The 24,688-nt window shown below is 42.9% G+C and overlaps 1 protein-coding gene across 1 annotated transcript; it reads left to right on the forward strand.

Annotated features, from left to right (window-relative positions):
• Positions 1 to 78: 78 nt before the first annotated feature.
• Positions 79 to 23,580, forward strand: LOC145395896 (TLC domain-containing protein 2-like). Its single transcript, XM_080269419.1, has 6 exons — positions 79 to 272; positions 19,997 to 20,079; positions 20,993 to 21,122; positions 21,981 to 22,210; positions 23,144 to 23,235; positions 23,470 to 23,580. The coding sequence occupies exons 1-6, from the start codon at positions 79 to 81 to the stop codon at positions 23,578 to 23,580; spliced, it is 840 nt and encodes a 279-aa protein (XP_080125545.1).
• Positions 23,581 to 24,688: the final 1,108 nt, after the last annotated feature.

A 24,688-nucleotide genomic window follows, 5' to 3' on the forward strand; every position in this document is an offset into this window, starting at 1 on the left:
TTGACCTTCAGTTAATTTCACTTATAACCGTACACTGGGACGGTTAATCCTGAAAGTGGATACGAATACGCAACAGCTATGAATCCGGACGAAGTTGTATCCGGCCCCAAGTGGGTCTTAGGCGGATTTTTGTTCTTTTCAGCGTGTAACCAATTGTTGCGTCTCCTCTTTCTCCCAAGCGCCAGGACCAACCCAGCTCAGACGTGGAAAATGAAGAACACGGCCGTTTCTCTCATCCACTCCTTAATTACCGGCACATGGGCGCTTTATTGGTGAGTAATTAATCCTCTCTTGTACTTATGTTAATCCTGGCTCCCTAAATTCCCTCTGATGTCTCTACGAGTTGCAAGGTCTACGTAACTGAATCTGGTAATGTAGTTATATAATTTGTTTTTTGGGACATAGGCGCTTTATTGCTGAGTAATTGATCCTTTACTTAAATTAATCCTGGTTATATAAATCCATATAAGCCGTTTTTCTGTATATTTTTTCCTAAACCTGTTTCTTCATAGGTCTAAGGACATATGGTTAACCTGATGTACTCAATCCACATTGTATTCATCGTTATGTTACCAAAATCATCTCAGGTTATGGAAATCCCTATAAAAATCCAAGCTGTATATTCTCTCTACGTATATATTGCAGGCCTAACGTTAAAGTCATTACAGGGTGAGTGTACATTAATCCACATTGCATTCAGATTAACCGTTGTGACAAACTGAAATTCAGATCACTATTTTCTAACGCATAGTGTTTTCGTATTGTGTAGCCCAAAGAAATAATCCTGGTATTCAGTGACGTATTTTGGTTCATTGCCATTCCAGTTTTATTCTGATGAAACTTGACTGGAAGGGTTAACTATAGCTTTCGGTAACCCCTCCACTGAACTAAAGAAAAATGTCACGGGAATGAACGGATTTAATTAAACCGTTGGAGTTATTAATACACGGGTGCAGGTTTTCCTAGTTTCGTATTTAAATAGGCCATTGACAGATTAATTAGAGTTGGTTTGGGTAAAAGCCTTAGTCTGCCAGGAATCGGGGGACTTCCATCTTTAGGTGTAGTGGCAGTTCTCGGTAAATTAATAGGGGTTCTGGTTGACGAAGCCCCCCTCTGAATTAGGCTATTGTTGGAATCGTCAGTAAGCAAACTGCAGCGGGCGTCCAGGCAGCATCCTTAAATACGCTAAAACAAGTAAGGTTTGTACGATATGTTCTGTGTACGTTTTGTAGTCTAAAATTAACAAGCAGATTCTTTGAGCTGAAAAATAAGATGACAAAGAAGGCCTTCCCCGCCCGCCAAACCATTCTGTCGAAATCGGTAGGAAACAGTAAGAAGGACCACCAATGCAGCATAGGAAAACTGCCATAGAAATTTTTATAGGAAAGGCTGAAGAGAAAAAATAATTATATCCTACATTAAATAGACGGACATTTGTAAGTATAAAGTTAAATCTTTAATTCCGGATATATTGACCTTAATCGGGCATGAGTATTTTGAATCGTCCCCCCCCCCTTTTTTTCCAGACGAAGAACAGCAAGGAATGATAAAAAAAAAAAAAATCGACATTTTTGCTCAGTTATGTATAAATTTTTCAATGAAGTAGTTTGAATGGATGACTTGAAAGATGAGGTGGTAAGTGGAGGGTGTTAAGAATGAATGGGTGATAGTGTGTGAGGGTGACGAGATTATTTTTGAATGATGGGGGATTAAATAGTGTCATCTCTTTAAATGGGGTTTGATTTGTCACTTATTGATCCGGTGTGTGTGTGTGTGTGTGTGTGTGTAAGTTGGTTAGGTGTGTATATGTGCGTAACAGGTGTGTGTGTGTTTTTACGTTTCAGAGTTTTTTAGTTTTATGTGTATATTGATGCGTGTGTGTGTGTGTTGAAGTACCTGTGTGTGCATGTGTACAGTGTATGTAACAGGTGTGTGTGTGTTTATGGTAATGATAGAGGCGTGTGTGTGTGTGTGTTTATGGTAATGATAGAGGCGTGTGTGTGTGTGTGTGTGTGTGTGTGTGTGTGTGGCATCACTAACCCCCTCTGGGATAGATCGATGGCAACGTGATGCTCTCTCTCTCTCTCTCTCTCTCTCTCTCTCTCTCTCTCTCGTCCACCCTGTTGCTTCTCTCCACCCCTCCATCCTCTCCCTCCTTGCCGCATATTCCACCCTTTTGCTTTTCTCTCCCTCCATCCACTCCTTTCCCCTCCCTCCCCCTCCCTTCTCTCCATCCTCCCTCCCTCCCTATCTGCACTAGTCCTTCCCTTCCTCCCCTCCTTCCCTCCCTCCACATCTCGACCCTGTTGCTTCTGTCCTTCCCGCCCTCCACTTCTCTTCTCTCCACCCTGTTGCTTTCCCCATTTCTTCCGTCCATCCCTACACCATCCCTTCCATCCTTTTGGCATCAGTTCACGCCCATCTATCTATCCGCCAAACCCATATATTTATGTATCTATTTGGTATATATTCAGTAAAGCAGCTAAATATCTAACATCCTTTCATTCATCGTCCCTCTAACCAGCTCTATCCATCCTGTTTTTCTCCCTCCAGCGAAGCAACCATCAATCCATCTATCCATTCATCCATCTGTCTATCCCTCCCTCCTTCCCTCCATCTATATACTTCTTCCAATGCACCAAACATCTATCTATTCATCCATCTGTCTATCCCTCCCTCCTTCCCTCCATCTGTATACTTCTTCCTCCAATGCACCAAACATCTATCCATTCATCCATCTGTCTATCCCTCCCTCCTTCCCTCCTTCTGTATACTTCTCCCTCCAATGCACCAAACATCAATCCATTCATCCTTCCATCCATCCATTGGCTAGTAAAAGAGTAATTGATCGCGGTAATCATTTATATTAGTGGTGGCACCAGTAAGTGTACAGCTGCTACTACTGCCACTACTGTTGTGCTACGTGTGGTACTATTGCAACGTCATGTATCTCCAAGCAAGGGGATTAGAATTCCCATCTCTCTCTCTCTCTCTCTCTCTCTCCCACACACACACACATACACACACACACACGCGCGTGCCCCAGACCTTGACGCCATCACCAAAATATCTTCTTGTTGAGTCCAGTGGGTCGTTCACTTCCAATAGTTTACACAGTTAAAAAAAAAAAAAAAACATGCAAAAATGAAACGGGGAAAGGGAAAATTATTATAGTGTGTTTAGGAGTTGAAGAGGGGCGCCTTCATGTGGTTGCACGGATATGACGGCGGTGGAACTGTCTGGCTATATCCTCTTTATTTTAATGTATACGGCTTGAAATGGGAAAAAAATGACACTGATAGCATTATAGTGTTTGATAGTACCTTCCTTCCAACCGTTATAGTTCTTGATACTTTCCATAGCACTTCTCCGTGACTAGCACATTATTCCAGTGCTGATCTCTCTACAGCCCAGCGTTCAAGATGGAGAGAGTAATTTTAGGTCAAGTTAGTGTGAAAAGAATATAGATGAAGTTAAAAGTGAATTGGTGAAGGAGATTGTGAGAAAAGGAGCGAAATATTTATACTAGCTTGCTTGCAACCTGTCATCATCTTGTCCAAATGTCAGCCTTGACGTTACCCCCCCCCCTCTCTCTCTCTCGTGTGTGTGTGTGTGTGTGTGTGTGTGTGAATGGTTGGTTGGTTGATAGTGAGTGGGAAGGGAAAGATGAACAAGTACGTTGGAGAAATAAACATAGATGAAAGTAACTGACAGATACTCAAATGGAGAGATAGTTTAACGGATGAATGGATGCAGACGAAACAGTCGGAGATGGATGAATAAATAGACGTATAAAGAAATAGATAGACAGGTAGCTAGAACTGTAGATAGAAAGGCAGAATTTGAAGTGGAAATATAGTTTTAAATGTTAGCTAGCTCTAGAAAATTAGGCTATACATCCAATCTCTTGCATTCCTCCTAGATCCCTTGTTTACTGCATTGGATATAAGAGGGTAGTGGCAGGTTGAGGCGCCTACCATCCACTCATTCGATGTAGTATTATATTTAGGTCGCACATTCATCTTAACATGGAGATTTTTAGTTTTTTTACAAAGTTAATTATATGGTGCCCCATCTATTTTCATTGTTATTTTTTCATGTGTGTGTGTGTGTGTGTGTGTGTGTGTGTGTGTGAGAGAGAGAGAGAGAGAGGAGGGATCGGTGGGTGAATAATAAAATAATAATAGGTGTGTGTGTGTGTGTGTGTGTGTGTGTGTGTGTGTGTGTGTGTGTGTCACGCCCTTACGTAAGGACGCAAAAGGGTTGGCCTTGATCGATATATGGGCCCGTCTCTCTCTCTCTCTCTCTCTCTCTCTCTCCAGCCAGGAAAGGGGGAAAGGACATTTTTTTCTTATCTGGCAAACCAAAAAAAACAACAACACAACCCTGAGTTAACAAGGCCATTTACGGGATAAGTCTCAGGTGACAAAACTGACGAGCATGTTTTTATATCTAAGTTTCGCAGTTGCAGAAGAGCGCTGGAAAAACAGTCTTACCAAATATTTATAAACAAACTGAAGACAAGGAGGAGAAGAAAGGAGAGATGGGCAGAATTGAGTGTGTTGGATGAAAAGAAACTGAAGGAGGGAAGGGAAGGGGAAGAAAGAGGTAGATAGATAGATAAAAACGCGCTTAATTCAGGAACTTTGAATGTCTACTGTGTATCAACTTCGTCATCACCTCAGCTTCCTGCTTATTTTTCCCCCAAGAAACAAAATTACAGAGCACCTTGTAAATCGCTCCGCTTCCACTCTGGCTTAACGTTATCAGTGCCTACCCTGCATCATTTGTTTACCTATTCCCACTACTCGTTGTCAATCCTGCATAATTTGCTCATTTCCTGCTCCCACTGCCACACCCATTCCCTTACTATACCGATTTTACTCTAACTTGGCCTAAAATAACATTCTTTCCATCTTGAATTCTGTCGTAGCAATAGATCAGTCCTAGAATATGATGCTAGTCACGAAGAAGTGCCATGAAAAATATGGTGAGCCGTAGTATTGTCTTTTTCTGCCTCTGAGCTATGTGAAGTAAGATGCAAAATGAGAGAACTCTGGGCCAAGTTAGCGTAAGCCCAAATACCCCCACTTCTCTGCGTTGTCAGTCCTGCATCATTTGTTCATTTCCTACTACCACAACCACACCCACGCCCACACCAGCACACTGAGCCGCCCACACGACACTTAAGCTACAGCCAGACGAGTTTCTAGGGAAGAGCAATTTATGAACCACCCTGTAGGTCAAAATATGTGAAAATCAGTGACAAGAGCACACCAGACCCTTCGAGGTATCTTCGAGTTGGAAATCAATAACCTTCACCCCAGCCAAGACTGAGAGGAACGGTCAAAGCCAATTTTCTTGTCATTGCTATACCCTTTGTACTCTAACTTGGCCTAATATCGACTCTCTCTCTCTCTCTCTCTCTCTCTCTCACACACACACACACACACACACACACACACGTTCCTGTCATTACCTGTGCCAATCTTACCCTTGTCTTAATCAAAATAACTAGTATTCTTTTCCATCTTACGCCACAGTTTTAATCAATTTATAAAGGCTCTCTAACGGTATCTGCTTTGTGTGTGTGTGTGTGTGTGTGTGTGAGAGAGAGAGAGAGAGAGAGAGAGCTGCGTAAATGGCGTAGGAGCGATGGCAACAATGACGCACAGACCTTAAATTCCTTTGGGGTACTTACTGACGCATTACACGCATACTGTACTCTGTTTACACTACACCTCCTGAGAGAGAGAGAGAGAGAGAAGCATACTGTACTGTAGGCTATTTACACTAACATCAGAGAGAGCATACATGTTTCACTATGTTATCGTTTGGAATATAAAAACATTAGCCTATGTCGAGTAATATTGACAAACTTATTTACAATGATTAATGTGCAGAATGTGTTGCGTTTGTGTTGTAATATTTGCGATAACACTACACATTTGATACTCAGACTCCTATGATTCACTCTTGGTTAAGTAAATTGTTAGATGGATGCCAGAATAGAGTTTTTCATGCAAGGAAGAAGAAACCAGAGGCTAGATGGTCGCCAAGATTGTTCCTTCCAAGAGAGAGAGAGAGTAGAGCCAGGTTCAAGATCCGTTCATTACGAGATGCCAGGACACATTGCTTTTAAAAAAGACTGGACACACATTGCATTTATACATGGACAGTGTGTTGGAGAGGGACGCCTTCACGTGGTGGCATTAATATAGCTGGGCGGCTCCACTGCCCTGTTATACAAACGTCCCTCACTTTCCCTCCCTGTTCCCCAAAAGGAGGATGGTGGACTAGTGGAGGACAGCTTCAGCCTGCAGTCCACTGGGTTCACATTTAGTTGAGCATGAGACTGCAACTAATATGAAGAGGACGCTGAGTTTTAGGTGTAATCTGCAGAATAAATCGCTTCGGAAGAGGGGTTACGAAATATCCTGGGTCATAGGAGCCTGGGTGATAATCGGATACGCTAATAAAGACGTGCAATAAAGCTTAAGCGTTATCGGATATGACGTCACAAAGATGGCGTCACCAGTGGGTTTTTAGACCTTTGAGTTGCCACACAGTGTTTTTCTTCCTCTGATTTCCGCTTTACGATCAGAGAGAGGATTTTACCTATTATTACAGCTAAGTCTTTTATTATTATTATTATTACTATTATTATTATTATTATTATATGAGAGGGAGGTGTAAATAAGAGGGAAGACAGCGAAATGGCAGGGGACTGGTCGACATGGAGGCAATTTGTTTGTGGCTACTCCATACGGAATTAAGGCGTCTGGCAATAAACAGGTAGATTATTATTATTATCATTATTATTGTTATTGCTCTTTTCAGTCGATATAGCCTTTTATTTTACTTCAGACGATTTTATTAAAGTTTGCGACACTTCGAACTGGTGGGGTCAGACATATGGGTGCCTTCGTATAATTTCCTAAGCGATTTATTTTGCATGTTATACTGTAAAACTCTCCTGTATACTGCACTAACGACCTAAAATCTCTCTCTCTCTCTCTCTCTCTCTCTCAAATTCGCATCTCACCTAAGGACACATTTCAACACTACTCAAAGCCAGAGAGAGAGGGGCGGGCAGGGGGAGGATATTAGGTAAGCTAGGGCTAGGGGATGAGGAAGAGGAAGAGGGGGGGGGGGCAGGAAAAGGAGGGCGGAAGAGGAAGAGAGAGAGAAGACTAGGAGAGAAAGGAGGAGGGGAGGAATGGGAAGTGAGGAGAGGGGAAGGGAGGGGAGGAAACCATGAGTACACACACACACACACACACACACACACACACGTCAGCATGAGTGTCAGAGGGTGTGTTGTGCGTAGGAGTGCCTGGGGGACGAATGTGTGTGTGTGTGTGTGTGTGTGTGTGTGTGTGTGTGTGTGTGTGAGAGAGAGAGAGAGAGAGAGAGAGAGAGAGAGACCAGGAAGAGATAAAGAGAGAGCAAGAGGAATGAAGGGACATGAAGTCAGGTGATGAAAAACTGACTTCATGGGAGAGAGAGGTAGAGTCAGGTGGTACAGTTTCCCTCTTAAATGAAGGGGTTTAAGTCGAGGTGAATAGGCAAGCGGATGAGACTGTTTGTGCTGCTGTGTGGGTAGGCTGTATGGTCCTCTCTCTCTCTCTCTCTCTCTCATCTGCTTGTGTTTATGTTATAGCAAAATGTGTGAGCTGAATGGCATGATATTCAACTTCCACCCCTGTCTCTCTCTCTCTCTCTCTCTCTCTCTCTCTCTCTCTCTCTCTCTCTCAGCAAAGACAAAAATAACACTCTGATCACTGAACATCTGCAAGGGTGTGGGTGTGGCAGTTAAGGTCAAGGTGTGTGTGAGTGTTGAATGACGAGAGAGAGAGAGAGAGAGAGAGAGAGAGAGAGAGAGAGAGAGAGAGAGAGGGAGGGAAATAAAGACGCCTTGACATCTAGATAGACAGATATATACCGATTGATAAATTAGTTGATTAATAGCTAGCAAAAAATACTAAAGGAGAGAGAGAGTTGAACTGCCTGCACTTAACATCCGCATACTTTAATACTTAATGTTTAACGCACAGCTGTGGTGTGTGTGTGTGTGTGTGTGTGTGTGTGTGTGTGTGTGTGTGTGTGTGTGAGAGAGAGAGAGAGAGAGAGAGAGAGAGAGAAGGGGAGAGGGAGGGAGAGAGGGAAGGAGTGAATAGGCCTAGAGAGACATCCTTTAGGCCTTTGTAGGGAAAATTTATTAGGGTAATGTAGGTCAGGAGGGAGAAAGAAAGAAAGAGAGAGAGAGAGAGAGAATTATTAGGCGACTTTTCATCATCAAGTTCATAAGATCAAACATTTATTTATACTGTTCACTTTAACTAGACATAAAAGTGACATTACTCCATATTGAATGTTGAAGTATGAAAAGAGTTTAACACTAGAATATTTTACTAGTCACGAAGAAGTGCAGTGGCAAGGATGTAGAGCCATAGTACTGTTTTATTCTTATTGAGTTACGTGACAAACTACAAAAGGATGAAAAATATATACCAGGTTGAAATGAAATAGGTATAGATACGGCCGGTAAAGATGATAAAAGATGTTTCTCTCGGGAAAGAATAGATTGATGCCTGATAAGAGATAGATAGATGGTAGATGGATAGATAGACAGTTTGTCCTGAATGTTTTAAAAGATTTCAGAACTGTGTGTAACTTGCTGATTGTGTGGGATGAACGTGATGCCTGATTAATGAGATAAGATAGAGGAGTTTGAGACAGAGATAAAGGTGTGTAGAGGTGCCGTGTGTGTGTGTGTGTGTGTGTGTGTGTGTGTGTGTGTGTGTGTGTGTGTGTGTGTGTGTGTGTGTGTGTGTGTGATAATGGAGAATGTTATCACCATAAGCCCTCCACGTGTGGTACACAACACCCTACCTTCGTGAACTTTCAATGGAGAGAGAGAGAGAGAGAGAGGGAGGGAGGGAGGGAGAGAGAGAGACCTACAAAATCCCTCTCTTACTGTAATAATTAACCCGTCCACTATGATTATTGTTTTAATCTTGCGTCAGGTAGATTATTTAATTAGCTCAGGTGAGATCGGTAATAGTGGTGTGATAAATTACTCCTGTACAGTATTTTGACTATATCACAAAGTTGACAGTGTATAAAAAACAAAGATTACAAGAAAATATTAGCTTGCTATCTACAGGAACAAACTGGTATGTGAAAGATGTTACGGGATGACAGTAGTAGTTAGCTGGGTGTGGAGGAAGGCAGTTTTTTTTTATAAAATTATTTTATTATTAGGGAAGAAATAACCAAAAGTCAGAAGCCTGCAAGATTTTTCCCTCCAAGAAAACAGGAGTCAAAATAACAGAGCTTAATTCAAGATCCGTTCATTTTGAGATGCACTGACACATCTTAAAAGACTGGAGGTCATAGGAAGGTAGTATAGGTGTTAGTAACAGGGAAGCGAATACTAGCTAAAAAAAAAACAAGTCGGTTAATAAGAGGTGTTTGGGGAGGCCACTTAACCGCCAGTACCCCTCTGTTGTTTTGTAATCTGTGTCTTATCAGTGAACGAGATTATCATTTACGCAGTGTTGTGGTTACGCATCTCCGAAATCTTGCGTAACACCATACCGTACGCATGCGAAACTTATCCTGACAGCATAATCTAACAATCATTTTTATACTAATGTGTGCAAACGTAACTTAATCTAACCTAATATACTTTAATCTGACCTAACCTTATATGCCTTAATGTAACCTTTTTAAAGTTGAGGTAACGTTCTTTTGACCTGCCCTCCTCCTTTTCTAATCCAGCCTAACCTGACCTCGTCTTTAATCCAACCTATCTAACCTTAATTTAACCTAACCTAACCTGTTTCATCAATCCCTGTACTCCGATAACGCCCATTGTGTGTGTGTGTGTGTGTGTGTGTGTGTGTGTGTGTGTGTGTGTGTGTGTGTGTGATCGAACGAATATGATAAACTTTGAGAGATTGCACGTAATAAAGGGGTTAACAAGCTGCCATGACTCAGCTGAATATCGTTTGGCCTTACATGAAATAGAAAGCTAGAGTTGTGCCAACAGTGAGAGGGGTTAATGGTTATCTTATCTATGTAGTGAAAGGGGCCAGGAGGCTTTGTGTTATCTCACTACTCATGTTTACTCGGGAAGTACCGGTATGCGGGGTTAATGTGATGAGTGATAAACATATATACACACACATACACACACACACACACACACACACACACACACACACAAAGAGAGTGAGAGAGAAAAACTAGAATATAATGCTAGTCACGAAGAAGTGCCATGGAAAGGATGTAGAGTCGTATTATTGTCTTTTTCTGCCACTGAACTACGTGAAATAAGCTGCAACAGGACGAAAATCTGGGCCAAGTTAAATATAGTGATAGATTCTTAAGAGGAGCGCCTTCACGTGGTGGCACCGATGTAACTAGGTGACTCCACTGCCTTCCCTATACCCCAAGAGGTGGATGGTAGACTGCAGAAGTGGAGTATAATCCTGCAGTCCACTGGGTTCACGTTTAGATGATCCTATTTCCACAACAACACGTGATATTGCAAGCTTTCTCTCTCTCACACTCTATGGTCTTAAGGTTGTTATTGTTTTTAAATCGTTTCTGTGACGGTCTTTCCATTTTCCTCTTTCCTTCAGCTTTTTTCCTTTCCTTTTTTCCCTCGCTTCTCTTCTTCAAATCAATGGATCCTTCTTTATTTCTGTTTTTGTCTTCTAACCTTCTTTCCATCACTGTTTCTCTAAATGCGGCTGTCTGTATGTCTTTCTTCATCAAAAATCTACGTCTGTCTGTCTTTATAACTGTCTATATATCTGTAATACGGTAACGATATACGATGCTGTACCTACCTGTGTTTACCTGTCTTTCAATCCATCTGTCTACCTGTTCGTCTGTTTTTTTTTTTTCTAACCCCAACAAGACGTGACCTTTTAAGAGCTTTCACCGCAGCCTTCGTGGTGACGTCGCAGCCTTATCACTTGCACACTTTTTTGCAATTGACGTGTGCAAGATGGAGGAAGGGGAGGTGGCGGTGAGGTTTGTTTCCGTCCCCCCCCCTTCCTTCCTCTCTTCTCTCTTCACCTCCACCCTCCCCTCCCTCCCCCACCCCTTCCTCTTCCTTGTCCTCTTTCCTTCTGCCTCCTCCTCCTCCCGCTCTCCATCTCTCTTCACCTCCTCGCTCCCCAACCCCTTCCTCTTCCTTTTCCTCTTTCCTTCTACCTCCTCCTCCTCCTCCTCCTCCTCCTCCTCTCCTCCTTTCCTCCTCCACCTACCTCTACATCTCTCATCCATCATGTGTATAGGTTAATATGTGAAGAAGTACAAAAGATGTGGATGAGAGAGAAAGAGTTTAAACTGAATGAAGAAAAGGGGAGAAGTGTAGGATGGAGGGGAAGGGAGGCTGGAAGGAGGGAAGGAGAAAGGAAGGAAGAAAAAAATAGAGTAAGGAGGGAAGGTAGGAAGGAATAGAAGAAAGGAGGGAGGAAGAAGTTTGAAATGCGTGGTGATGGAGATTGATAGTTAGGTTATAGAATGATGTGACGATATGTAGGGAATTGTGTGTGTGTGTGTGAGAGAGAAAGAGTGTGTGTATAAAGAAATGAATGTATGTATAGCGTGAGAATATTGGGAGTGAGATAGAGAGCGAGACAGTAATCCCAGTTGGTGCTCAGGCTACCTTTAGTGAGAGAGAGAGAGAGAGAGAGAGAGAGAATAGATAAAACAGAGAGAGGGAGGGATAGATAAAACAGAGAGAGGGGGAGAGGGAATAGATAAAACAGAGAGAGAGGGGATAGATAAAACAGAGAGAGAGAGAGGGAATAGATAAAACAGAGAGAGAGAGAGAGAGGAGAGAGAATAGATAAAACGGAATATTAATATGTTAAGAAACTGAAAATGGTCGTGTGTGAATGAGAGAGAGAGAGAGAAAGAGAGAGAGGTGGCACAGTAATCCCAGGTAAACGCCAGGCAACCTTTAAAGGGGAACTCACCTGTACAGTACTACCTGCTTTAACGCCATACGATACGCATTTCTTACGCCAGACGACAGAAGAGCTTTTACCCTTTCAGACAGATGACACGTGGCATTTTATGTTATTTTATAATAATTACTTTTATTTGTGTTTGTATATGGACATTATTATTGTTATTATTATTTTTATTTTTATTATTATTATTATTATTATTATTATTTGTTGAACACAGTGGACTGCCGGCTGAATCCAGTCTACATGAAATTATTTCGGCCTGGCTTAGATATAAACGGAGAGGAAACATGGGAGTGAGAGTATGTAGTGAGGAGAGGGGAAGAGAGAAGGAGGGGAGGGGGAAGAGTGGGGGGGGAGGGGGAGAGAGGGAGAGGGGGACATGAGGGGTAGAGAGAGGGAGAGGAGGGGGAAGGGAGGGAAGAAGGATTATGTGTAGGAGAGGGGGAGAGGAGTAGGTATGGAAGGGAGGGGATATGGAAAGAAGGGAGAGAAGCAGGGCGTGGAGTGTGGGATAAAGAGGGGGAGGGAGGGAAGAAGGATTAGGTGTAGGAAAGGGAGGAAGGGGAGAGAAGTAGGGGAGGAAGGGGGAGAGAGAGGAATGGAAATAATTTTGTAATATTACGTATGCATTTGCTTCATTTACGCCAAACACAAATAATTCTCTCTTTTCACCCTATATACTCATTCCTACGTTCCTTTTACGCTCTCTACGTCCACCTTACGATATTATTACGCTCTTTACTTTCTCATTACGATAATTCATTGCACTGTTCGCTTGCCTATGATTACTTAGCGCTGTCTTACTCTCTGTGCCCATTATAATCATCTCACGGTCTTGGTTTAGCATTATCTGGTTCTCTCTCTCTCTCTCTCTCTCTCTCTCTCACACACACACACACACACGCACACACACACACACATGTATGTATGTACGAATATCGTATTCATAAGCCTCGGATACGCCCAACGCAGTACAGTATCATGGGAGAGAGAGAGAGAGAGAGAGAGAGAACAGGTACAGAAATATAAGAATCATGCTAATGTGAAGCACCTAACACGATAAAATCCCTAGTATGTGACTCACCGACCGGGCCGTGTCTCGAGATGGTTACGTATCTAAGAAGCAAAGAGGAGGAAGAGGAAATCAAGGAAGGGGAGGAGGAAGAAGCAGAGGAAGAGAAGGAAATCAAGGAAGGGGAGGAGGAAGAGGAGGAAATCAAGGAATGAGAGGAGGAAGAGGAGGAGGAAGAGTAGATTGCCTAGAAAAAATAATACAAGGAGGAGGAAGAGATGATGATGATGATGATGATGATGATGATAAGGGAGAGTAGAGTGTCAAGGGGCGAGATGCTCAGGACCTCATCCTCTTTAATAATAAACACCTGTAATGACTCTCTCTCTCTCTCTCTCTCTCTCTCTCTCTCTCTCTCAGGTAACACGTTTTGTGGAGAGAAAATTTTCAATATATCGGACCGGAAATAAAGTTCACCCACACACACACACCCACACACACACACACACACACACACACACACACACACACACACACACACACACACACGGAGCGAGGATTCATGACAAATAGTTAAAAATAAATCAAGGTTCTCTCTCTCTCTCTCCTCCTCCTCCTCCTCCTCCTCCTCCTTCTCCTCCTCCTCCCGCCATATCATTTCCACCTTTTTCAATTCCTAGAGACTGAGAGAAGCGTCGCTGAGATGGGGTAGGGGGGGTAATGAGAGGGGAGAGAAGAGAAAGGGGGAGGAGAGGGGGTGCAGGGAAGGGAGAGAGGGGAGAGAAGAGAAAGATGGAGAAGAGGGAGGGTAGGGAAGGGAAGGAGGGGAGAGAAGTGAAAAGGGGAGGAAAGGGAAGGCAGGGAAGGGAAAGAGAGAAGATGGGGAATGAGTGATCGATATTATACGGAAACGCACATCACCTTCATGAAACACACATACAAACACACCCTCAAACATACACAGACGCACATACACAGACTTAAACACACACACACACACACACACACACATCGACATCATATCCATCCTTCTTTCCACAGACACACCATCCCCATTCGCACTTCTCTAACATGGTTAAGGGTTATTTCTGGCTATCACTCTCCCTCCTAAGAGAGTCCTGTGGTGGGGTGTGGCCCAATGTGATATGATTCAGGTATATAACCACGCAAAATATATGGGTTAGGAGATGTCAGGGAGCCTACCACGCCCACGAACAGTCCACACGGCACTCCAGGGTCCAGCCTCGATTCGATCAGCAGTGCCATAGCTGACGTAGAGGTGGGATGTGTGCACCACCACTTTCCCTTTGGCCTACGGGTTTAACATGTATAACGAATGGCTTTTTATTATCTCCACTACTGCTGATAGTATTACGTTGATATTTTTAGGTTACGTGTACTGTAAAACCCAGTACTGCAGTTGTTTATAATTTGATGCTTGAACTTTCAAACCAGATCTATTTTTGAACATGTGATACTTCCTTGTTTTTGCTCCTCAGCTTGCGTATGTTTGCAGCCTCTCGGTTCTGCTGATGACATACACACTCTGTCACGCAAATGCAATCATTACAGCACACACACTTTGTATGCATCACTCTTCCCACAAACATCCCACCATTCATACATTGCCAGCGTGGGGAAGGTTAATTCTGACTCTCACTCTCCCTCCGAGGAGGTCAGTCCTGTAGTAGACCTCATATGGAGTGACAGACAGGCAAAACATGTTGGGTTAATCATTACCCCGTGTTCTGTGCACGAGGCAGTACGGTGTATATCTCCTCCTTTTTAACAGGGCGTAGGCGTAAGCCCACTATTCTGACGAGGGACACGCCAGACCCCCACTGTTTTCATAGGGGGTTCGGCCTTACCCATGATATTATTTACACAGATGGAGCACACGTATTTGTGTTATTATTATGTGATGTCAGACGTCCTGCTCGATTCCTACCCATGGGAGTGGCAGGCTGTGTGTGTGTGTGTGTGTGTGTGTGTGTGTGTGTGTGTGTGTGGCCCTGGAATCTAGCTGATTGTTCTCAAGGTTGAATCACTTCATTCACATCTTATCCACAAATCTTCCAAGTTTAATCTATATTGTAAGATATTAAGCTGATTTTTCTGTATCAAAGTTTCACTCAGTCCCTTGACTTTGACCTTTTATATACCTCTTGTTCAAAAAATATATATATATATCCATCTATCTATCTATCTATCTATCTATATAAAGTAGGTTTCGTCGTGGGCTGTCTCTCTGCCCTTTACCCTTTCAACAAATCTGGTAAAAATCGGAGACAGCTGCCACCTAACGCGCCTTTCTCTGGTCTTTGCGCTACTTGCATTTTTCTCGTGTTTTGACCTTCGTTATTTATTCTCCACTCTGTTTTTTTAATGTTCTTTGGGTAGTTAGGATGCCGCCTTTTAATCTTACGTAATATTTTTTTTTGTGTATGTGTAGCTGTGTTGATGGGATTTATTTGTTTGCATATTGGATAGTTATGCTGAAGAAATTATTAACTTTTCGTACTACTACTACTGGCACCACCACCACTTCTACCACTGCTACTACTATTTACCACCACCCCCGCCACAACCACTACTACTGCTACTACAACTACCACCACCATCACCACAACCACCATCACCAATACTACTACTACTACTATTACTACTACTACTATTACTACCACCACCACTACAACTGCTACAACTGTACTACTATAACTACTACTTTTACTACTACTACTACTACTACTACCATTGAAATGTCTAGATTGCGTAAGGTCATGAAGAATGGAAGGGTTGGCAGGCCTGGAGGGGCGATTGGTGACGTCACAGCCTTATGTATGTACGCTCACGTGGAATCTCATGTGCGCAGCAGGTCAAAGTACACACACGGTCATGAACTGTGCCCGTGGTTATCTATTTGTGTGTGTGTGTGTGTGTGTGTGTGTGTGTGTGTGTGTGTTGTGGTTATGTATTTGTGCGTGTGTGTGTGTATGTTGTGGTTACGTATTTGTGTGTGCGTGTGTGTGGTGTGGTTATGTATGTGTGTGTGTGTGTGTGTGTGTGTGTGTGTGTGTGGTGTGGTTATGTATGTGTGTGTGTGTGTGTGTGTGTGTGTGTGGTGTGGTTATGTATGTGTGTGTGTGTGTGTGTGGTGTGGTTATGTATGTGTGTGTGTGTGTGTGTGTGTGTGTTATGTATGTGTGTGTGTGTGTGTGTGTGTGGTGTGGTTATGTATGTGTGTGTGTGTGTGTGTGTGTGTGTGGTGTGGTTATGTATGTGTGTGTGTGTGTGGTGTGGTTATGTATGTGTGTGTGTGTGTGTGTGTGTGTGTGTGTGTGTGTGTGGTGTGGTTATGTATGTGTGTGTGGTGTGGTTATGTATGTGTGTGTGTGTATGTGTGTGGTGTGGTTATGTATGTGTGTGTGTGTATGTGTGTGGTGTGGTTATGTATGTGTGTGCGTGTATGTGTGTGGTGTGGTTATGTATGTGTGTGTGTGTATGTGTGTGGTGTGGTTATGTATGTGTGTGTGTGTGGTGTGGTTATGTATGTATGTGTGTGTGTGTGTGTGTGTGTGTGTGTGTGGTGTGGTTATGTATGTGTGTGTTATGTGTACGTTCACGTGGTCGCTCATATGTATAGGTCAAGGTACACACACGGTCATGAACTCGTGTGCGTAGTTATGTATGTGTTGTGTGTACGCTTACATGGTATCTCGTGTGCGCATGTCAACGTACACATGGATTTGGACTTGCATGGATGGTTATGAATTATTATTATTATTATGATGATGATGATTATTATTATTATTGTTATTATTGCTCCACCACTACTACAACTACTCTACTACTACTACTACTACCGAGAATCATCATCATCACCTAGACCTCTTCCCACCTATGGATGCGGTGAGGGTCTAGAGAGAGAGAGAGAGTTGGTAAGACGTTATGGAATCTACAAGAGGATACGTGTTCAGAATAAATCGCTCAGGAAAATGCTGTACGGTACAAAGCCACTTAAAATGGAGGCTAGAAGCTCACCATAACAGCGTGCTTCATCTCTGCAGTCCGATAAGGCTTCTGTTTTATCAGTTTTTTCGTTTTGAAGTTATGGGTTATCGAGACGCTGTGATGTGGAGAGGTCAGATTGCAACGTCTTTACTGGAGTGAGACCTTAATAGTAGTAGTAGTAGCAGTAGTAGTAGTAGTAATAATAATAATAATAATAATAATAATAATGGGTCTTCATTAACATTGCCAACAGACCTAATAAGAACACACACACACACACACACACACACACACACACACACACACACACACACATACACACACACACACCATTTTCATTTCTACATAATAATCTCTCCCCCCCCCTCTCTCTCTCTCTCTCTCTCTCTCTCATGCTTAGGGTCATATTCTGAGGAGCGGCTCATTCTTGATGGATATTTTCGTGAGCTTACGGCATTCTTTCTCACCTTACTCATGCTGCTTTAGCCCCCCCCCTCTCTCTCTATCTATCTATCTATCTATTGTATGGTGTGTGTTTTATGGTTGCGGTGTGTAAGGTATCGGTATGTATGTAAGAATTTGTGTGCACGCTGGCTGGTGCGTGTGTGCGTGTGGTTGCGAGTGTGTGAATCAATGTAATCATTGTAATTGACATATACCCACTCTCTCCCTTCCCTCCCCCCCTCTCTCTCTCTCTCTCTCTCTCTCTCTCTCACACACACACACACACACACACACACACACACACAAAACCGTTTCTCGGCATCACTCATAATCTCAAACATAATTTACCCGGAGCGGAACATAACCGGAAAAGACAGACCCAACCGGATAGCGAACTATTGGCATTTAGTGGATGTGATTTTGTAACGCCGTCCTTATATTGATTTATTCTCTCTCTCTCTCTCTCTCTCTCTCTCTCTCTCTCTCTCTCTCTCTCTCTCTCTCTCTCTGAGCCCATCTTCGGTTTGTTGGCAGCATTGATGAAAACTATTATTATTATTATCATTATCATTCGTCCTCGTATTCTTCCTGTTTTTCTCCTCCTCATCTTCCTCCTCTTCCTCCTCATCTTCCTCCTCTTCCTTCTCCTCTTCCTCATCTTCCATCTCCTCTTCATCATATCGTCCTCAGTACGTGCATCAGTGGTCGTATCAACACTATCTCACCTACGTATTAAAATTGCTTGCTTGGCTTGTGATCTGACGAAAAACGATACGGTATCTTTTCCTTCACTGAGAGAGAGGGAGGGAGGGGGCACTGTCCTGTCATGCCCTTCTCTCATCCCACTTCAATTCGTAGAGAGAGAGAGAGAGAGAGAGGAGGGAGGGAGGGAGAGAGAGAAAGAGAGAGAGAGAGAGAGAGAAGGGGGAGGGAGGGAGAGAGTTTGATGGCGTAGTTAGGACTTTTTTTTTTGCCTTGACCTCTCTCTCTCTCTCTCTCTCATGCGTATCAAGGGAAGGTTGGCCTGCAGTGTTGCCACATCTCCAGGTCAACAACACCGATTTGGCAACGCTGTCGTACCCTGCGTATGGCGTCTTTTTCTTTTCTTATTTTTTTTAACACTGACCTACCCTCTTCCCCTCCCCTTCCCTCCCCCCTCCTTTCCTTGTGTTTTTCTCCTTCTCTCCCTTCTCCTCCCACCCCCCTCCTCTACCCTTTTCTCCTCCCTTCCTATCGCTTCCCCTCCTCTCTTTTCCGTGTGTTTTTCCCGAACGCAACCCAGCCCAACCTAATCTCACCTAACCTGACCTAAATCATCTCTTAAACCTAACCTAAACCAACTCAGCCCAACCTAACCTAACCTCACATGACCTCAGCCTGCCTTACTCAGCTCCACCCCACCCAATCCAACCCAACCCATCCCATCCCATCCCAACCCAACCCCACCCAACCCAGCCCAACCCATCCCATACCATCCCAACCAAACCAAACTCAACCCAACCCATCCCAGCCCATCCCAACCCAATCCAAGCCAGTCTAACCTACACCAGCTCAACCCCACTTGACCCAGCTTGGCCCAGCTCTTTTGTGGATGAGTCAGGGAATTGAACATGTTGCTGCCTAAACCTTTCAACACTGATAGGGTGTTTGAAGTGTTTGTAGTTTTTTCCTTGTGCTGTGTCTGGTGTGTTATCAACGCTTTAGTAATGCTATCGATAAGAAACAGTAGATAGGATTGGTAAAAGAGGTAGGATTAATGCGCTCTCTCTCTCTCTCTCTCTCTCTCTCTCACACACACACACACACACACACACACACGATTGCACTCAGTTATTTTGACTGCCAGTGGCATTCATAAGTGCGTTTACGCTTCAGTAGTCAGTGTGTGTGTGTTTGTGTGTGTGTGAGAGAGAGAGAGAGAGAGAGAGAGAGAGAGAGAGAGAAAGAGAGAGAGAGAGACGCAGATAGGCAAATAATCAAAAATGTGATTAGAATGAATTAGTTGCTTAATGAGTAACATTTTTTATGAATATGATAGCCTACAATAATAATTCAGTCTCTCTCTCTCTCTCTCTCTCTCTCTCTCTCTCAATCAGCCTCACTTTCATCGCCACAGTGAACACGTTGAAAATATCACAGCCATTCACACCCTCGCTCACTCACTCGTGCTAACTTTCTCACTCTCTTTAATTGGCCTTCCACCAACTAGATCATTTAGAGCTATTAAATTACTCCCATTAAGTTACCTGGTGTAATACCTTGGCACTAACTGAAATTTTTACCTTCGCCGAGGAGGTTGCTTTGGCCTCCTCTCTCTCTCTCTCTCTCTCTCTCTCTCAGTGCATGTTAGTCTCCTGTCTATATCTACGCTTCCATCTTTATCTCAGTTTTCAATAATCTCTCCCTGTGTCTATCCATCCGTCGATCTATCTCTCTGTTTATCTATCCATCCATCAGTCTATCACTCCATCTATCCATCTATCTGACCCATTTTCACCCCAGCTAACCCTGATCTTCGTTTTCTTTCCAGCTTCTACGAACATCCCAAATTAGCGGAGGACTTAATCAACGCCTACACAGCCTCCTCCCACATTCTGGTGTCCATATCTGTTGGTACGTGGAACAGCGGACTCTATCCTAATTTGGCCTAAAATTGCCATCCCTCCATCTTAAATGCTGAGTTGTAACAGTAGATTAACAATAGATGGAGAGTGAGAGACTGACGAGGAGAGTGTATGTGGGTGAGGTGGAGGGGGGGAGAGGGAGGGGGAGGCCAAGGATGAGATGGAGGGATGGAGTGGAGAGGTATATGAGAGAGGGGTGTGTGAGCTGGGAGCACGGCAGTGAAATAGTGTTGGACAGGGTGACATGGAGGCGATTTGTTTGTGGCCACCCCTTACGGGATTAAGGCGTCTGGCAATAGATACCCATAGCTAGATAGATGATGCTGTATTCTTTTCATTCTAACTTGGCCTAAAATTGCCTTCTCTCTGTAATGAATGTTGAGTTAGAAATAGATTAACACTAGAATATGATACTCTACTCTTTTCATTCTAACTTGGTCTAAAATTCCCCCCCCCCCTCCCTCCATCTTGAATGCTGACTTGTAACAGCAGATTAAAGATCTCTTAGATGGACAGAAATTATCATGTAATCTTTACATGCATCAGAGTGATAACTTTTTTGTAGACCTCATTTGTGTTGTAATCTCTCTCGCTCTGTCTGTCTGTCTGTCTGTCTCTCTCTCTCTCTCTCTCGATGATGATGATGAGGATGGTTATGATTCGTTTTACCAGTGTAGGATGGTCCTTATATAACACTCCTCCAACACATGTGGGTGATTTCTGTGTTTTGGGGATGGCTCAGTTAGCTTATCAGTGCCTATCCTATATCATTTATTATTCCCACTACCACAGCCACTCCCACACCAGCAGAATGAACCACCACAAACGATGTCTCAAGGTGTGTTTCAAGTGCAGTGCTATTTTCAGACCACCCTGTCTCACACTGTTCCTAATTCCTGCAGGTTACTTCATCCACGACTTCTTAGACATGGCCGTCAACCACCATAAGCGTTCCTCGTATGAGCTGATGGGCCACCACGCCTGTGTTATAACGTGCTTTGGCCTCGCTGTGTGGACTGCGTATTTTATTGGGTGAGAGGATGGTTGTTTTATAGTCCGGCTCTTGATACAAAGGTAGATTGATAGAGATTGACTGACTGATAGATGGATAGGTAGTTCAATCTTCATTACAATTTGTCTTTTTTTTTTATGTTCTTTGTTTTCTGCCATTATAGTTTGGTCACTTTAACTGGGCAGAGGTTTTCGTCCTTTTGTAGCAGATTTCCCACAACTCAATTGCAAAACAAGACGATACGATGGCTGTACATCATTTTGCAGCTCTTCTCTGTGACCAGCACCGTATTCCAGTTATAGTCTCATGATACAATTAATCATTCAACAAGGAGAGATGGTAATTTTATCCCAAGTTAAAATCATTCAAGTAAAATCATGGATATTGAGGGAGGGGACACAGCCTAGACTCTGACAAATATCCCTGGGTTGGGGAGGGTGAAATAATATCTGTGATGTTTTGGTTATGTCAGATACCTGTAACTTTGATATCCTGGGTAACACTGGGTCTGCTGCTTTGACTTTAATTTGACCCAAAACTACCTTCTCTCTTGCTTAAATGCTGAGTTGTGAGCATAGAATAACACTAAAATGTAATGCTAGTCATGAAGAAGTGCAGTGGAAAGGATGTAGAGCTATAGTACTTTATTTTTCCTACATTGACCTGTGTGAAATACGCAGCAAAAAGACAAAAATGTGTGTCAAGATAAGGTAAAAGGAGTATTGTACAGTACTGCTAATTTAGGAATATTATACTGTCAGTTACCATATGTAGAGTTATGATCGACTGTACTAAATGGTTGTACATCTTGAGTGGTGTTGTGTTGTAGAATGGTTGTCGTTTTTATTAGTGGATGTTACAGTTTCTTTGGTTCCCAGGTACGCAGTTGTGGCGCTGTTTGTGGAGGTCAACAGCATCTTCCTTCACATCCGTCAGCTGTTTGTCATATCCGGCATGAGTAAGCAGGAGCCAAGGTACCGTTTCAACAGCATGCTCAACATCGGCACCTTTGTAGTGTTCCGGATAGCCGTGTTGGGATGGATGACAAGATGGATAGTGTTACACAAAGATGATCTCTCTCTGCCAGTCTATACTCTGGGTAGTGTAGGTTGGTATGCCCACAATTTACTTAATTACAGTACAGTATATATTTTAGTTATTATTATTATTACTGTATTATTACTTTTTTCTTTACCTGGTTGTTTTTACCCATGCCATTGGGGTTGCTGTTTTTTGTCCCAAGACTCATCTTGATGTGAACCTGATGGATTGCAGGCTGAAGCTGGCTTTCTCCTGCAGTTCACCAACCTCCCTTGCAGGGTTTAAGGTGAGATTTGACAGATGGAGTTGTCTGGTTATATTGGTGCATGAAGGCATCCCTCTCCAGCACCTCCCAGTGGGGTAGCACTGGAAAAGGAGAGGGCAGCTTCATTCACAGACAGCCAGTCTCTACTGTCGTTTGTACTGGTCTACATAAAGCAGCTTTAAATCATGAACTATCCGGCCCCACTACAGTACAGCTTACCTCACTTGCTTCCCTTCTTGCCTGTTATTGACCTTTGACAGTGACCACTTCATTTCAGTTTTCTCTCTCTTCCATACACACCTCTTACCCCCTTGGATACTCAGACTTCTGTGATTCAGAATCTTTCACACAATTCTTCCCCTCTATCTAAGCCTTCATCTTTCACTCACTCCATCTCTTTCTGATCTGTACACTTCCTTTATCAGTCTTCATCACTCATTTAATCAGTCTTTCTTCACCCTTTCTCTCCATACACCCAGTTCCAGGAATTGAATAGCATCCTTCTGCATATCATCTGTTTGTTTTCATTCTTCTATGAGCACTTCTCAGGATCTTGAAGACCACCAGTTGGGAGCTTACACATTCCTTCATTGTATCCATCCAGATTCATCGTAGTGTACCACCCCTCCTCCTGCCGTCAGACTCACATAGTTTATACCCTTTTTACCATCCTTTCCCCATCTCTTCTCACCAAATGTAAAGATGTTTGTATTTTAATGGCTTCTTATTTTGCAGGACTGGCAATTGTGATGCTGATGAACATTATACTCTTCTTCAGAATTTGTATAATGGATTTCTCCAAAAAGAAGCATAAAGAATCAAATGCGGTAAGTTGAACAGTTCTGTTTTAAGTTTCAAGAGTCAGACATATAAAAAAATGATTTAAAAAAGATATGTAAAGAGAGAAAGATAATAATGGAGTTGAATAGTGATGATGATGATGATGATGATGATGACAAGGAGGAAGAGGAGGGTCAAGTTAGTAATGAAGGAGTATGATAAAATTAAAGATGATGATGATGATGGCAGTATGATTTAAATTAATGTGTTCTGCTTTTCAGAGTTCAACTCAGAAGAGAATGGTGCAGGAGGGAGAAGAGGTTCGAGGGGTTGGGAGTAAGGCTACCTCCAGCACACTCATACACCCCACACATAACCTACACCTACACTAACACACACCCACATCTAGAATATCAATACACCCCACCTATAACTAACTCATCCACTGTGCAGTCATCTTTTTCATGCTAAACCTCCCTCACTCTGCTTTACACCTCGTCATTCTTGCAAACCACATACCCGGTACAGGCTTCATTTACATTAGCTCATTCTTCTCGACATAGCTCCTAATGCCACTAACTTTCCACTTTCTCCACTGTGGTATACACTCCACCTCAATCTCTTTGACTCCATATCTCATAACATTCTATGCGCCACCTGAGTGTTCCCTAACCCAGCTCTTCACTGTCATTATATAATTTCACATACATACTTTTCCACTTCCAGTACCCTGTAACTTCCTCATACACATTCCATCAACAGACAACCTCACTACAGTCCCCCACCCTAACCTAACCTCACACACTCTCACCTCTTAACGTCAGCTTTATCACTTATAACCTCCCTCACCCATCATATAACCACAGATATGCTCTTCCCATCCCTATCCATCATCTCTTTTACGCCACCCTTACCCTTTACATACTCTCATACCACACCTCTTTTTCTTCACCTACAACCTCCCCGACTCAACACCCTCACCCTTTACCTCTCACACTTTCCTCTCCACCTTTCCTCAATCCTCACACACAAACCCCCTCATGCTTCCCTCACATACACAAACACACATTCTCAGCCCTCATCCTACAGTCCTAACGCTCACACTCCTCCTCCCCTACCGCTCACACACTTTTACCAGTTTTTCCTTACTCCCTTAACAGCTAGTCTGTAATGGACTTTATGCACATCTAATTATAAACTCGTTCTTTATAATCTTTCATTCAGTTTAACAAATTTATCAGCACAAATGGAGAAATATAGTTTTTATAATATGAAGTTGAGTACATTTTATAGCTGCATTACTAAAATATTAAGCATGTTTATGTTGTATTTTTGTAATGGTTATGTACACTACTTTACTTGAAGGTTCCTTCTTTTGATATTTTTGTATTCTTTGTAAGGGTATCCATTGCAGATTATTTTATATGAGAGTATGCAAGGTTTTGAGTGCATTAATTTTACCCTCACAGGTATATTTTGAAAAACAGATTGAGGGAAGGA

The sequence above is a fragment of the Coenobita brevimanus genome, chromosome 33, assembly GCF_032717465.1.
Source record: "Coenobita brevimanus isolate Jiangsu-jjx chromosome 33, ASM3271746v2, whole genome shotgun sequence".
NCBI classification, from domain to species: domain Eukaryota; kingdom Metazoa; phylum Arthropoda; class Malacostraca; order Decapoda; family Coenobitidae; genus Coenobita; species Coenobita brevimanus.

Excerpts from the sequence above, each read along its gene's own strand:
- LOC145395896 (XM_080269419.1), top strand. The coding sequence starts at position 79 with ATGAATCCGGACGAAGTTGTATCCGGCCCCAAGTGGGTCTTAGGCGGA. Across the intron at positions 20,080-20,992 it reads TCTGGTGTCCATATCTGTTG|GTTACTTCATCCACGACTTC; the intron begins GTACGTGGAACA and ends TAATTCCTGCAG. Across the intron at positions 21,123-21,980 it reads TGGACTGCGTATTTTATTGG|GTACGCAGTTGTGGCGCTGT; the intron begins GTGAGAGGATGG and ends TTTGGTTCCCAG.